Consider the following 13,187-nt stretch of genomic DNA (forward strand, 5'->3'; position numbering starts at 1 on the left):
CATTTATAATCAGTAAATTACTTGAAATTAGAAAAAATAAATGTAAAATGAAAAGACTTATTTGTTATGTAATTGTGGTGAAGAAACAGAAAGCCATCGAAATCTTGGAAGTGGTACAATATACTTTTAAAAGCATTTTCTCTGATAAAAAATATTAAAAAGAAATGACACTCGATTTGATGAATACCAAAATATAATGAAATATAAAATATACAAATAATGAAATGTATGAAAATAAAGAAAGAACCAAATTTTCTGATAATCGTATTCACGAGTATAATACGAGTATAATAAAGTTGGAACATTTCTTTATTTTTTATATATTTTTCATATTTCCATGTTGAAAATGATCAAATTTGTTCTGTGTATAGATTATGAAATCATAATTATATTTTCTAAAATCCACCTCATAACTAGGATATTAAATGGACACCTCTTTATTCCAGGAGAGAAGGCTGACAATAAGAAGAACGAGTCCGTTGAGCGCAAGAAAAAGGAGGAAAAGCTCAAGCTGAAGGCTGAGAAGGAAGCCAGGAAGGTGGGTGAAATTGTAGGGAATTTGGTATAACCCGACCTCCGCTTTGTTTGGAAGATGCATTGTTTTCCCCGCGGAACCCCTAAACCAGGCTGTGCATACTTGTATTGTTTGTAATTGGCCTCGTTCCGTTTTTCCTCTTTTTTTTTGCCAACTGTTTTGGAAAAGTTTTTCATTAATCGCGGGCAAAAGGGGATTCGGGAAGTGGGTGGGGTGGGAAATGTTCTGAAGCTATTGTGCCGGCAAAGCATAAATTTCCAAACTTATGAGCACGGGTGGCTCATAAAGCGCAAGCAATTCCGATTTTCTTGTTTATGATTTCCACTGCATGCAAACAAAGTTATTCATTTTGCATTTTGCATTTTCGCAGGAGGAGAAGCGACTGGCCAAGGAGGAGGAGCGTCTGGCCAAGCTGCATGCCAAGGAGGAGAAGAAACGGGGCAAGAAGGAGGCCAAGGAGCTGCTGTTGGCCAACGATGGAAACAGCAAGAAGTGAACCCAATTAGCCAGCGAAAGCGCATATTTCCAGTTGCAATTCTAGCCCTAAGACCATCACCAAGTACCGGTTCCCGTACTATATCAAAACAGATCGGATCCGATCGCATCAGATCGCCACCTCAACACAACTCAACACCCCCATACGAAATGAGCTTGATTGTATTTTTAGGATAACATTTTGTTAGTTAGCCATTAATCGTTTCTATAAGTTTCTTACTGAACTGGAAAAAAACCAAGCCAAATATTTAAAAAAGAATTTCTTAGAAACAGGACAAAACTTCTTGAGTATTAACACCTTAAAGAGATTACCAATACATTCTTTTGACATCCGAAATATTAAAATAAATTTTTCATTTAAGATCTGTAATTGGTTCTACCAATAGGAAAACAACACATATTTTTTTTAAATCACCTAGTTAGTTAGACTCCTTTGTGGGCATTCTTGGCTTTTTAATACGCTTTCCCAAGCAGAAGAAAAACCATGCCAAACCTTTGTATAAATGATAAACCTTTGGCAAGCACTGATTTATCCTTGCTTTCATTTCATTCTTAGTTTTAAGCAGAAACTTCCAATAAGTTTTCTTTAGATTTACTGCCCACTTTCATAACTCTTCACCGTCTAGAGATATGTTAAGGATATGAAGACATAGCTGCCTTTCGTTCGACATTGCCTCGCCTCAGTCTCAGCTCATCTGTATCATTACCAATTAAAAGGTTGTTGAAACACTTTCAATTTGAACAGAATCTGATAGAAATATCCGTAATAGACCTTTTTACTTTCAAGTTTCCGACTACTAGACTACCAAACAGAATACCCTTAAATTAGAGAGAACCTCGTCTCGAGATATAGAACCATGACCACTATAAGGCAAGCCAATGTTAGAGCCGAGCTTTAGCAAACGTAAGCCAGAATCCGGATATATTAACGAATATATACTACCAGTATGTTAACATGTTGACTAAACAAATTGCAAAAAGCGAGAGAATATTAAAGTAGTTTTCATATACCCCTCTATATATATTATATATATATGTATCTTTATCTGTAACTAAATCTATAGAATCCATACCTATATTGGAAACTGTTCAAACGGCAAACATAAGCAATGTTTCGATGTATGTATGTGTATATGTGTTACCAGGATTGTTTTAAAAACAGAAAAAGATAACCCCGCAAAGGGGGAGAAAAGAAACCAATAAAGAATCCATTATGTTGAAGCCTCTTCTTGCTTTTTGATAATTTTCGCCTCCGCCAATCGCTCCTTGTTTTTAAGGCATCGATTGAAGACCATGGCGAAGATATAGGGCAAGTCCTCCCGGCACTTAAGGTTTCCCAGTTTATGAAGAGCTCCAAAGTCCAGGCAATCGATGTGCTCATCTCCATTGCAATCCTGACCATACTTAGACATATAACTCTGGACCGTGTTGGCTGCACAGTGCGGCTGGTTCACGCAGTTGGTGAAGGCTGAATGGAGGAGATTTGGTAATTTTGGATGGTTATACCAATCAGTAAGCTTGAGCCTACCGTCGTCGGAAAGTGCTGTATCCGTGGGCAGGGTTAGTTTGCCCGCCTCCACCCAGTAGCCCCAAGTTATACGGAATATACCGCAGGCCCCATTTACACAAATTGCGGATGCATTGCAGCCACTCATTGTTTCGCACAGACAGTCCAGGCAATCTTCCGTGACGGGCTTGTTTTCCACTAAATACAGAGAACAAAAAACATAACAAATTCAAGAATTTGTATTCGGCATTGTAAATTTCTTAAATAATAAAAAAAATAATAATAATAAAAAGGTTAAAACCAGTTTTTATGCGACTCATAACATCCAATAAATCGATCCGATTTTTTCAAAACTCTTCTTTTTGTAACCAAAATGCATTCCGAGTAATGATTAGAGATCGGATTCTTCTTGAATCAACAAATATTCTTGACTTATTTTTCGATTTCTGTATATTTCTGTACTAAGGATAGAAAACAAAAATTCGTATTAAAGTATCAAGTTGGATTTAAAGCCACAAAGTTTTTTTTTAAATTTAAAACCTTCTTTTAGTCTAAATCTGCCGCTAGAATGCTTTAAGCGAAGGTGATCGAACAATTTTTACTATGTTGCTTAGAATAGATTTCCCTATAATTAAAATATTTTACGATTATTTTCTTTAGTCAGTGTACGAGACAAGTGAAAATAGGCGGATGTAACTGCCGGCTTTCTAGTATAAAGCTGTTCCGATAAACTGGCTTTAGTTTACTGCGAAAACGCCAATGGATTACCATAATTATAGAGCACTCTCTACTACGTACTAAGCCTCAATTAGCACAGTGGCTTGCAAACAAAAGCCGCTTAGGCTCTACACTTTTATAGATCGAAACAACATACCCTCAAAGCTGGACCCACTGTCCACTAGAAGCCACAAACAAGTCAAGCCGACGAGTAATCGAAGCATATCTGAGCTTTGAATCCGTTCGAGAATCGAGAACCCGACCTGCTGCCGCCGTGTTGACCACAGAACTGATTTTAGTTGCCTTCCAGCCACTTGTTTATTAATCAAAATTAACGCCTATATTAGCAATGCAATCTTCGCACATAAATTACGCGGGCTCTTCCTTATAAGTTAGTAACTAGATACTAGAATGTAGAATGCAATCGAAGATTAGCTGGAGATCTGTCGCTTCTGATCCCGAATGGCATCCCTCAAGCAGCGTTTAAAGACGCTCTCATAGGTATAGGGCATATCCGCCTTGCAGTTAAAAGGACCCATATAGTGAATGGCTGCATAATCGTAGCAGTCCTCTATCTCATCATTGTTACAATCCTGTCCGTATCTCACCATATAACTCTGCAAGGTATCAGCTGCACAATAAGGATCATTGGCACAGTTGGTGAAAGCTGAAGATATTGTAATGGGAGATTAAAATATGAGATAATTTAGAATATAATCTCCATTCTTACAAGTATCCGTCATCGGCGAGTCGCCTTGTATGGTCAATCTTCCTGAATCCACCCACTGATCCCAGGTGATCCTGAAGATGCCACAGGCCCCATTCACACACACAGCCGTGGCATTGCAACCGCTCAAGGCCTCACACATACACACCAGACATTGTTCCGTAATGGGTTTCGCGTTCTCGGCCTGCACATATAAACCTCCAATTGTAAGGCCCAGTAGCAAAAATAATATATGCGTATTATGCATAGCTAAGCTGCGAGATTTCAATTCACTTCCGATTCGATGCGTTCCGCGATTGTTCAGCCACTGAAACGAATTCAGCGGTGACTACTGACTTTTATTAAACACTGCACCAGACTGGTTTTAAGTCCCGGTTGATACCCGGTGTTTATTTGTTTACCATAAAAAAGGTTACTTTATTGGCATAATCATTTTTTTTGGTTGGAACGTGTAAGGTTATAAAACATAACTTGAAAATAATGTGTATTTAATCACTCCAAGCCCTCATCCTCGAACTTCTCGATGCACTCCTCGAACACGCTCTGGAAAGTATAGGGCATGTCCCCTTGACAACCATAGGCCCCCAATTTGTGGATTCGGGCATAGTCATGGCAATCCATCTCGCCATCCTCATTGCAGTCCTGGTTGAACTTCTTCATGTAGTTCTGCACCAAGTCGGCGGCACAGTGCGGATCATTGGCACAGTTGATGAAGGCCTTCTCCGAGTCGGGAAGCTCTCCGTTGACAGTCAGTTTTCCCGCATCCACCCAATAGGCCCAGGTGATGCGAAAAATGCCGCAGGTGCCCTTCTCCGGACTGGTGCAAATCGCCGTGGCATTGCAGCCACTCAATGCCTCGCAAATGCAAGTGAGGCATTTCTCCGTTACGGGTTTATCCAAAACATGACCTGTTTATAAGATTCTATAATACATCTTCATATATCTAATATATCTTAAACGAAAACTCACCTTGACCTTGCACTAATGAAGGCGATAGAACCAGCAGTAAGAAAAGGAAATATCCCAAGAAAACTTTCATCCTCCGGCTTTTTCAAGAACTTGCATCTAACACCTGTGCTCTTGAAACTGCAAATGGTACTGAATCCAATGAACTGAGTACTTGCCCGGTAAATCCGCCAATCTAGCGGATAATACCGGTTTCTAGGGCGCATCCATAACTATAAAATCCGTTAACGATAGCTACACGGCACAACTCACCCTTAGTTTTAAAAACCACCCATTAGGTGCTAAAATTCTATATCTAATTAACTTTAATACTTTGATTTTTAACGATATTACATAACTCTTCCCTTTAAGTAGGAGAAATATTTTAATTTTAATATAAATATTCATTCTTAGTTGGAAGGGAAAAATTAAAAAACAGTAAGCTAATAATTTCTTATATGAAAGCCTCAGCAAAAAGTATGCAACATTCAGGTAAACACACATTTTAAAGCAGGTGGTAAGGGCTGATGAATTTTACTAAAAAATGTGTTCATACTAATGTAGTTTAAATGTATTAAATAAAAAGATTTACCTAAGTATGCAACACAAAGTATTTTTTGTTTAAAATAATTTTGCAGTTCCAAAGCCAATTTTGTTTAAATTTTTAATAACATTTTGCTTCATTTTGGAAAGCATAAAAATATTGTAGACTATTACAAAGTCATCTTAAACTTTTTTCTTTCTTTAAAATTGGAATGCAACTATGTAAATGTGAATAAACAACCTTATCTTTCCCTTTTCGCTGTCATTTATTATCAATCTCAATAGCGCAATCTTAATCGAATTCAAATGCATTGCCATAAATTATTAATTATTACATTATTTAAATTTAATTAGAACATAAGTTTAGCAAGATGATGGGTTTACTTGCTGCTGCGAACGTCGATGTGCTGGAACGAATTGAGGCAGTTGGTCAGCTGCGTTTGGTACTGGTAGCTCAGCTCGCCCTTGCACCCATAGCCGCCCAACTTGTGGATGGCCGCAAAGTCGTAGCAATCGATGGTTCCATCATCATTGCAGTCCTGCCCGAACTTGGTCATGTAGTTCTGGATGGTGTTGGCCGCGCAGTAAGGATCGTTCACGCAGTTGGCATAGGCTAAAGGAAGATAACCATTCATAAGATATATGAAAACACAAAAAAGGAAGGAAAGGGTTTAGCACTCACCTTCCTCCGCCTGGGGACTCTCGTTTCCCAGGGTCAGCTTGCCGCCATCGGACCAGTAGGCCCAGGTGATGCGAAACAGTCCGCAAACTCCAGCCCCGCAGAAACGGGTCTGGTTGCATCCACTTGTGGCCTCGCAGATGCATCCCAGACACACATCAGTCACCGGCTTATCTGTTTCGGGTTAAAAGATCATTCAAATCAAATCAGTTCAGCTCAGTTTGCTGATTAGCCTCGCGATCGTATGCCATGCCCGAGCAAAACTCGAATTGTGTCACACATATTTGCCCAGATCATGTCATCGCTTTATTCAGAGCATTCGGTAATGTTTTGAATATTGAGAGTTATAACAAGTTAAAGGCTTTGGAATTTCAGCAGTACACAAAAAAAAAAATCAAGACTTTTAAAATAAAATGTATGTAAAATGTAAAGGTAAGAAAATTAAGTATTAAGTGTACCAAAAAGAGTTCGGATTTCATTTAATGCTTATTTAAAAAATGGGCTATACCAAATCTTAAATTGAATATATTGACGCCCATATTGTAGGCTTCACAAACATTTCATTAATCCGGACAATGGCTTAAAAGTGGTTTAAAAATAAAGGAAAATGTTAGGCAATAAGACACATTTATTTTAAAATTGGCTAAATATAAGAAAAGGGTACATTTGCTTTAAAATTAGTTAACAGAGAAAAGAGTATCTCATAGTCGAGTCACTTGTCTATAGAGCCCTGTAAAGTTTATTCAGGCTTAATAAATGCATTCTACACAAATACACAATCTTGGATTCACATTAGTAAACTTTACAGTTTATAGTTATTACTGAAAGGTATTTAAATAAAACTTAAATTATTATAGGTGCTTTCAAGGCGTCGGTTAGTTCATAAAAATTTTAAAAATTCATAATTATAATAAAATAACTCCAAGGAACGAAAAGCAATTCCGCTGGTTGCACGCCCATGAACCTGAAATCTGTCAGCCTCACGTACCCATCTCATTTTTTACCGAACTAGTTTTGCAACTTTCAATGGCAACATTGAAGCATCTCCGTCTCCGTAGAACAAATCCGGCCGCCCGTAGGCGAGGATGAGTCAATAAATCGGCGTTATCAAGACCTTGTTCTTGTAATTAAATTTTGTATTTTTAACGAGTATTGGCAATTTGCAAAGTCGAGAAGATTGGCTAACAGTCTGGCACAGCATGTCTTCTTGCCTTCTGCCTCACCCACACGCATAAATCTCGGAGGTTTCTAAGTTCACTGACCTATGCAAAACAATCTGCGAGGGCGCAAGAATTGGGTCAAGATTAAAAATGGTAAAATTATACCTTCCCTTCATATAAATTAATTTTATTTAAAATTTAAAAGCTGTTGAAGCATTTTTTTTTTTTTAGAAAAACCTTTTTTAGTGGGTTTTTCCTTGCCCTGAGATAACCCACACGCAGGCCAACTTTTAGCTTATGATCAGACGTCATCGAAGCAAGTTGTCACGAAGGTGGGATTTTTATCGGTCTAAACAATGGACTACCAAATTGCACTACAACATTCCATTCCGGATTCGGGGAAATTTCAAATAAAGCTACATCCTTTTCACGATTTGATTTGTGATAATTACCCATTTAAACAATTAGTTTATTAAACAGAAATCCAATGAGCTCACTGCAGATTACTGCCAGTGATTAATAGATAATTTGTTAATATGCTACTATTAATTTCCGCTTAATGTAATGGGCATACAAAATCGGAAGTAATTTCAATGGCAACGGATCGTTATTGAAAGCCAATGCAGTCAACGGCCCGTGTGTTAAATGATAGATGAGCGATTACGGGATCTTAAACCGATCTGAAACCCCCGAGTTATAATGGACGTTTGTCAACTTCCAGATAATTGTCATATGCAAATGCGGACCAACACGATGGATGGATAAATGTGGCTGGGAAATCCGCCTAAGAACGAAACATGTCTTGGCGCAGAACAAAAGAAACAAACATCTATACAATTGCTAATTAATGTTAATGAATGCAGACGATCAGGTATTTGTATTTCGTGTTAAAAGCAAACCTCAGCAAATGCGTAACAAATTCGTCTCGGGAACAATAACAAGAACGGAAATGTTCTCGCCTATATAGTATACAATATATTTCGTTTAATTTAACTTACCCTGAGCTTGAATGAGAGCCGCGAATCCCAGGCACAATAGAGCGCCAATAGCCAGAGTGCAGCACAATTTGTTGGCAGCCATTATGAGCAATACTTTTGTCCGAAAAATATTTGTTTTAAAATGCAATTTCAAAAACCGCTGAGCAGTATTTGTGTATACTTGTGTATAGAACCGAACTCTATCGAGCTGCCCGATCAACTGAGCTGATTGCGTTACGAGCCTCGCTTTTTTGTTGACAAAAGCTCACTTAAAGCTCAAAAACGAAAGACTAAAACAGAGAACTCGTGAGAGAAATATTATAAAATGAAGAGATATGTACTTGTTTATAAAGGTATACCTTAGGGGATACATTTTTTAAACATTTTCTTTCTATATACAATAAACATATGGATTGATGACCATAATCATAAATTAAATCAGATTTTTAGAAAGTTAACTAGTACTTGTGGATTTTTATAAATTCATTCATTCATTCTTCTGTTTTAGTTATCTATTTAACTGCATTAAAGTTGAAATTATATGTCTTTAAAAGAGGCTAATAAATGTTATAATACCATACATACAAGTGAAAACGGCACCTTCATTTCTTAGTTCGCTTTGCTCAAGTTTATTCAAAATATAAAAATCTCAGATGTTTAGATCTTGTTGAAGGCAGCAATGTCGACGGACTGGACGAAGTCCTCGAATTCCTCGATCTTCTCCTGCAGCAGATCGATGGAGACCTTGTCGTCCTCGATGACGCACATGATCTGCAGCTTGTTGATGCCATAGCCCACGGGGACCAGCTTGGAGGCGCCCCACAGCAGACCGTCCATCTCGATGGTGCGGACGCTGTTCTCCATCTCCTTCATGTCGGTCTCGTCATCCCAGGGCTTGACATCGAGGAGCACAGACGACTTGGCGATGAGGGCGGGCTTCTTGGACTTCTTGGCGGCATAGGCGGCAACGCGCTCCTGCTTGATGCGCTCAGCCTCGGCGTCCTCCTCGTCATCGGATCCGAATAGATCCACATCATCGTCATCGTCGGCGGCGGCAGGCTTGGCAGGAGCAGCCACAGTGGGCTTTCCACCGGCCAACTGGGGCAGAGGAGCACCTGTCCAGGCGGCGCGCTCCGCAGCCTCGAAAGAGGCAATGTGACGGTACCAACGGGCCACATTCACATTGTCGGCGGCGGGGGCCTTGCCCAGAGCCTCGAACACGGACAGATCGGCCTTGCTGGGAGTATACCTGGAGGGGATGATGGGTAAATCTAATTTAATATGCGCTTAAATGTATTATTCTGATATGCCGACGTGGTTGGGTCGTGCCTAACCTCACTTTCCGGCCGCGTGCTTACCCGCTGATGTAGCTGTTGTCGGCCAGGAAGTTGTTCAACTCCTTCAGTCCCTGCGGGGTCTTCACATCACCGAAAGCCATTTTAAATGCGTGTTTATTGGGTAAATTCGCGTTTAACAAATCTGGAGCCGTGCTCTGCGCAACGTTGCCGACGAAAGAAGAGTGCGAGGGTCACATTGCAACAGTGTTGCCAATTTAGTTCTTTCCCTTCCAGATTTAGCTATTTTAAATTGGGAATTGGCCATGATAAGCCATGACATTCCTGGTCTACGCCGGGCACACAAATTGTGTCACTATAGGATAATAGGATAAAATAGGGATAAATAGCCCCACCTAAATTTATCTGCAAATGGCATGCTTGACGAACCTTAAAAGTTATCTAAAATAGTTGATTAAGTCCACAAAAATTTCCTATCATTTACTAACAAAACCATTTTCCGGCTATTGCTAGCTTTTTTCAATGGCTAATTTAGCTATTTTGAAACCCAAGGAGTTGGCAGCTCTGTTCTGAAGACGAAATGATAAAATACTAGCCTGGAAAAAGTAATAAAAATACCTAAAATATACCGCAAAAGTGGCGCGTATTTTAAAAAATGTAATCTTTATTTTCAAGCCCCAAATATTTTTTGCTTATGTTTCTTAAAATGAGCATCCAATTCAACGGTTTATGATATTTTAATTTGGCATTGAACTATCATTTTTCATAACAATAATAATCACATTTTCTAATTACTTACAAAGCTTCAATAAATAAATAAATAATTTAAAAATAGTTGACATATAAGAATGAAATTCTTTTTAGGAGTTGTACATTAAGGTTGAGTTCCGTTCAAAGAAAGGTTGTCCTTGCAAACATATTGAGGAATCCATCAGCTTTAAACAGCTTTTAATAGTCTAATACGGAATAATAATTACAAGTATTAAAACGAAATAGTTTTTAATCTGACATAGACATTTTTACACATCTTTGCTTACCGGCATTATTCCACGTTTTAGAAATCAATATCAAGCAGATGAGTGGCTCTGGCTTTTTACTTATGTATTTCGTGTTTTCGTCCCTGAACTGAAGATGCTGGAGGCAGTACTGAGGCCTATTAAGGATCATGTTGTATTTATGGTCTTGAACAAAGGTTCCGTTCTAAAAAGAGGCGATTGAGAATAAATTTGCAAATATTTACTTTAATCAAAAGAGAAAAATGCAAACCTCGAACAAAGTGTACTGATCAGATTCCTCCTTGCTGTTTAGGTAGATCATGTAGTCACATTGCAAGGGTAAATCCCACTGGACGATAATATCGGTTTTAGGCTGCCTTCGGACCAATGTCCCATTGCTTAGAGTCACGCTTAAGTACGGGTCAAGCCAGTCAAAGTTTTCAAGGTCCATGTAGCACACGGTGTTCTGTATCTGGTTGTTTCGAGGGCAACAAACCCTGGCGCAGGGTTTCAGTTTGCAGGCACACCCCCTTATGTGGGTTTCCACCTTCTCCTTCGTCCCGTCTGGCAAAATTTTAAAGTTATATTCACCCGTCAAATGGGCGGGAATGTGAAGGCCCTCATATATATATGCACCATTCCAGAGCCTTCGAGCTGCCGAGAGATCGACAGTGTCAAAGAAATCGCAATCAACAATTTCTGCATTTGTCTTGGGAGTAATCAGAAAGACAACTGTCACAAGCGATCCTAGTAACACCCACATTGTATAGCAGAATACCTTGAACGGAAAATGTTATGGCATACTCAATAAGAGATGTTCCCAAAATATGTCGATACTAGCAAATGTCTTCAGAAACAATACCCTTTTTTTAATATTTCCGATTCTACTCACCAAATAGTTGTACAACGCTGAAAATAAAAAAGAAACAATGCGCTCGGATTGAAAAGCTTAAGAACGAACGCAACTTTATTATGTGAATTCGACCACGGTTTCTTTACGACTACTCTAGGTATAACAAGAATCATTCTTATACCCCAGTTCAAATGTTCTTATCACTGCATTAGTTGTATTTTCCACGAAAATTAAAATTTTTATGAATCAAAAGGGCATTTTGACGTAGAAGCACCACTGATCAAGCAGGCGGAAATGTGTCATAAATTTCGGCTTACTTCCGAAGTTTAAAATTCTGCAAACACATGTAATGTATCCGAAAATTATACCTATACTAGGGTACTTACTATAAAAGGGAGTCCCGTGGATACTAATACTATCGATTGTGAGTATCCGAGAAATAAATCTGTAAGTCAAGTCAAAGAACACTTAGCAGAAGTGTTAAAAATTAATAAAATTCAAGAGAGAACGCTATGGTCGATGACATCGACTATCAAATACTCGTTACTAAACTAAGTGTTCTGGAAGCACTCAGGGAGTGCGAGGGAGATAAAGATATACATACAAGTAGCAAAGCTTCTGTTCCCAAGATTCCACACTTTATTTGCTTATAACTTTTTTATAAATGGCCCAAATTGAACAATTATGCATTTAAATTGATTGAAAATATTTTTAATATGGGTGCTAGACGGGTTTAAGCGTTATTGCTGTTTGAGGACGTTACACTCATAGAAATTTTATTGTAAAATCGCCCTAAAAACAAGGAAAATCGCGTTAAAACGGGGGTCAATGGCGACTGGGTAACAAAATAAGGGCAACATTTTCTAAAAATAGGCATGTATTGGTTTTACATTTAGGGCGATTTTTCTTAGATGTAAGGTTAATTTTCTTAAGTCTAGGGCGATTTTTCTTTTTTCAAAGGTAAATACCCTTAACATATAAAAAAATATTTTAAGTATCAAAGGCGGTAGTTCTTGAAATTATGGTGAAGCGCCCTAAAAACAAGAGCAAGTGCCCTAAATATTAAAACTAATTTTTATAAAAAAATCGTGTTTGGACATGTTTACTGGTTCTCGGCAAACATTATCTGCGGTACTTTTTACAGGATTTTCTTTAGGATTATTTGACTTTAGTGTCCTTTTTTCACTATAAGGGGCAAGGTTATTATTTTTTCCGCTCCACGCATGTTGGTAAACTGCTAATTAGAGTCATATGAACTGAAAAGTAGTCATTAAACAGAATCAGGGAAATAACATTAATATAAAACAACTTACTTCTTGAGAAAAATTCTCGTGGTCGCAGCGAGAATCGAAACTCACGACCGCTGGGTTCGCAGTCGAGAGCACTACCGCTGCACCGAAGACGCATCGCGCTAGGCGACGAGCAAAAAGGGTGCATATCTCAATTTTTTTAAGAACAAATTCTCAATTTAATTCTAAGAAATATTTTTACTAACGACAACAAATTATGTTTTATTTTACCCAATTAGACTAAATACATTAAAAAACTATTATTTTAATGTAATATACATTTTTTTATTTGTTATTTTGACGTGTTCCAAAAATTTTTTGCCTCTGCACACAAAATTGTTTAAGAATTCAATTCTTAAAACTTGCACAAAAAAGAAAAATATATGTTGACTCTTTGTGGGCTCGAACTCACGCCATTTAGACGAGTTTGAAAGTTTAACGCATTAGACCGCTAGGCTACCGAAAATCAA

The 13,187-nt window shown here is 38.2% G+C and overlaps 7 protein-coding genes across 12 annotated transcripts in view; 1 reads left to right on the forward strand and 6 right to left on the reverse strand.

The window, feature by feature from the left end:
• The window catches only part of LOC119551971 (homeobox protein Hox-B3), a 27,071-nt gene extending 24,820 nt beyond the window's left edge, over positions 1 to 2,251 (forward strand). For 5 of the 6 annotated variants that reach the window (XM_037861682.1, XM_037861681.1, XM_037861680.1 and 2 more), the window contains exons 5-6: positions 447 to 538; positions 906 to 2,251. In XM_037861682.1, the coding sequence (XP_037717610.1) occupies positions 447 to 538; positions 906 to 1,031 (218 nt within the window). In that variant the 3' untranslated portion in view covers positions 1,032 to 2,251. Of the gene's footprint in view, positions 1 to 446; positions 700 to 905 lie in introns of those variants that run through there. The other variant, XM_037861685.1, reaches the window with a different exon arrangement.
• Positions 2,028 to 3,606, reverse strand: LOC119551975 (lysozyme 3). Its single transcript, XM_037861689.1, has 3 exons — positions 3,412 to 3,606; positions 2,559 to 2,735; positions 2,028 to 2,498 (listed from the first exon to the last, which is right to left on the reverse strand). The coding sequence occupies exons 1-3, from the start codon at positions 3,476 to 3,478 to the stop codon at positions 2,242 to 2,244; spliced, it is 501 nt and encodes a 166-aa protein (XP_037717617.1). The 5' UTR covers positions 3,479 to 3,606; the 3' UTR covers positions 2,028 to 2,241.
• Positions 3,548 to 4,299, reverse strand: LOC119551978 (lysozyme 2). The gene is made up of 2 exons (XM_037861693.1): positions 3,985 to 4,299; positions 3,548 to 3,921 (listed from the first exon to the last, which is right to left on the reverse strand). Exons 1-2 carry the CDS (start codon positions 4,226 to 4,228, stop codon positions 3,686 to 3,688), a joined length of 480 nt encoding a protein of 159 aa, XP_037717621.1. The 5' UTR covers positions 4,229 to 4,299; the 3' UTR covers positions 3,548 to 3,685.
• Positions 4,300 to 4,377: 78 nt separating this feature from the next.
• Positions 4,378 to 5,099, reverse strand: LOC119551977 (lysozyme). The gene is made up of 2 exons (XM_037861691.1): positions 4,951 to 5,099; positions 4,378 to 4,889 (listed from the first exon to the last, which is right to left on the reverse strand). Exons 1-2 carry the CDS (start codon positions 5,018 to 5,020, stop codon positions 4,474 to 4,476), a joined length of 486 nt encoding a protein of 161 aa, XP_037717619.1. The 5' UTR covers positions 5,021 to 5,099; the 3' UTR covers positions 4,378 to 4,473.
• A 617-nt stretch (positions 5,100 to 5,716) lies between these two features.
• Positions 5,717 to 8,514, reverse strand: LOC119551976 (lysozyme). The gene is made up of 3 exons (XM_037861690.1): positions 8,307 to 8,514; positions 6,152 to 6,322; positions 5,717 to 6,082 (listed from the first exon to the last, which is right to left on the reverse strand). The coding sequence occupies exons 1-3, from the start codon at positions 8,386 to 8,388 to the stop codon at positions 5,850 to 5,852; spliced, it is 486 nt and encodes a 161-aa protein (XP_037717618.1). The 5' UTR covers positions 8,389 to 8,514; the 3' UTR covers positions 5,717 to 5,849.
• A 372-nt stretch (positions 8,515 to 8,886) lies between these two features.
• LOC119551973 (probable elongation factor 1-beta) lies at positions 8,887 to 9,807 on the reverse strand. Its single transcript, XM_037861688.1, has 2 exons — positions 9,644 to 9,807; positions 8,887 to 9,534 (listed from the first exon to the last, which is right to left on the reverse strand). Exons 1-2 carry the CDS (start codon positions 9,721 to 9,723, stop codon positions 8,943 to 8,945), a joined length of 672 nt encoding a protein of 223 aa, XP_037717616.1. The 5' UTR covers positions 9,724 to 9,807; the 3' UTR covers positions 8,887 to 8,942.
• Positions 9,808 to 10,528: 721 nt separating this feature from the next.
• LOC119549870 (G-protein coupled receptor Mth-like) lies at positions 10,529 to 11,338 on the reverse strand. Its single transcript, XM_037858168.1, has 3 exons — positions 10,847 to 11,338; positions 10,618 to 10,780; positions 10,529 to 10,536 (listed from the first exon to the last, which is right to left on the reverse strand). Exons 1-3 carry the CDS (start codon positions 11,336 to 11,338, stop codon positions 10,529 to 10,531), a joined length of 663 nt encoding a protein of 220 aa, XP_037714096.1.
• Between the last annotated feature and the right edge of the window lie 1,849 nt (positions 11,339 to 13,187).

Source organism: Drosophila subpulchrella, chromosome 2R, assembly GCF_014743375.2.
Source record: "Drosophila subpulchrella strain 33 F10 #4 breed RU33 chromosome 2R, RU_Dsub_v1.1 Primary Assembly, whole genome shotgun sequence".
In the NCBI taxonomy this organism is placed as follows: Eukaryota; Metazoa; Arthropoda; class Insecta; order Diptera; family Drosophilidae; genus Drosophila; species Drosophila subpulchrella.

What these genes read in the sequence shown, in the direction of transcription:
- LOC119549870 (XM_037858168.1), bottom strand. Translation starts at nt 11,338, where the DNA reads ATGTGGGTGTTACTAGGATCGCTTGTGACAGTTGTCTTTCTGATTACT. An exon ending in ATCAGTACACTTTGTTCGAG is followed by an intron (nt 10,781 to 10,846) that starts GTTTGCATTTTT and finishes GCCTCTTTTTAG; the next exon opens with AACGGAACCTTTGTTCAAGA.
- LOC119551975 (XM_037861689.1), bottom strand. Translation starts at nt 3,478, where the DNA reads ATGCTTCGATTACTCGTCGGCTTGACTTGTTTGTGGCTTCTAGTGGAC. An exon ending in CAGTGGGTCCAGCTTTGAGG is followed by an intron (nt 2,736 to 3,411) that starts GTATGTTGTTTC and finishes CTCTGTATTTAG; the next exon opens with TGGAAAACAAGCCCGTCACG. An exon ending in TACAGCACTTTCCGACGACG is followed by an intron (nt 2,499 to 2,558) that starts GTAGGCTCAAGC and finishes TCCTCCATTCAG; the next exon opens with CCTTCACCAACTGCGTGAAC.
- LOC119551976 (XM_037861690.1), bottom strand. Translation starts at nt 8,388, where the DNA reads ATGGCTGCCAACAAATTGTGCTGCACTCTGGCTATTGGCGCTCTATTG. An exon ending in GGCTCTCATTCAAGCTCAGG is followed by an intron (nt 6,323 to 8,306) that starts GTAAGTTAAATT and finishes AACCCGAAACAG; the next exon opens with ATAAGCCGGTGACTGATGTG. An exon ending in GAGTCCCCAGGCGGAGGAAG is followed by an intron (nt 6,083 to 6,151) that starts GTGAGTGCTAAA and finishes ATCTTCCTTTAG; the next exon opens with CCTATGCCAACTGCGTGAAC.
- LOC119551978 (XM_037861693.1), bottom strand. Translation starts at nt 4,228, where the DNA reads ATGCATAATACGCATATATTATTTTTGCTACTGGGCCTTACAATTGGA. An exon ending in CTCGCCGATGACGGATACTT is followed by an intron (nt 3,922 to 3,984) that starts GTAAGAATGGAG and finishes CAATATCTTCAG; the next exon opens with CTTTCACCAACTGTGCCAAT.
- LOC119551973 (XM_037861688.1), bottom strand. Translation starts at nt 9,723, where the DNA reads ATGGCTTTCGGTGATGTGAAGACCCCGCAGGGACTGAAGGAGTTGAAC. An exon ending in GACAACAGCTACATCAGCGG is followed by an intron (nt 9,535 to 9,643) that starts GTAAGCACGCGG and finishes CATCCCCTCCAG; the next exon opens with GTATACTCCCAGCAAGGCCG.
- LOC119551977 (XM_037861691.1), bottom strand. Translation starts at nt 5,020, where the DNA reads ATGAAAGTTTTCTTGGGATATTTCCTTTTCTTACTGCTGGTTCTATCG. An exon ending in TTCATTAGTGCAAGGTCAAG is followed by an intron (nt 4,890 to 4,950) that starts GTGAGTTTTCGT and finishes TCTTATAAACAG; the next exon opens with GTCATGTTTTGGATAAACCC.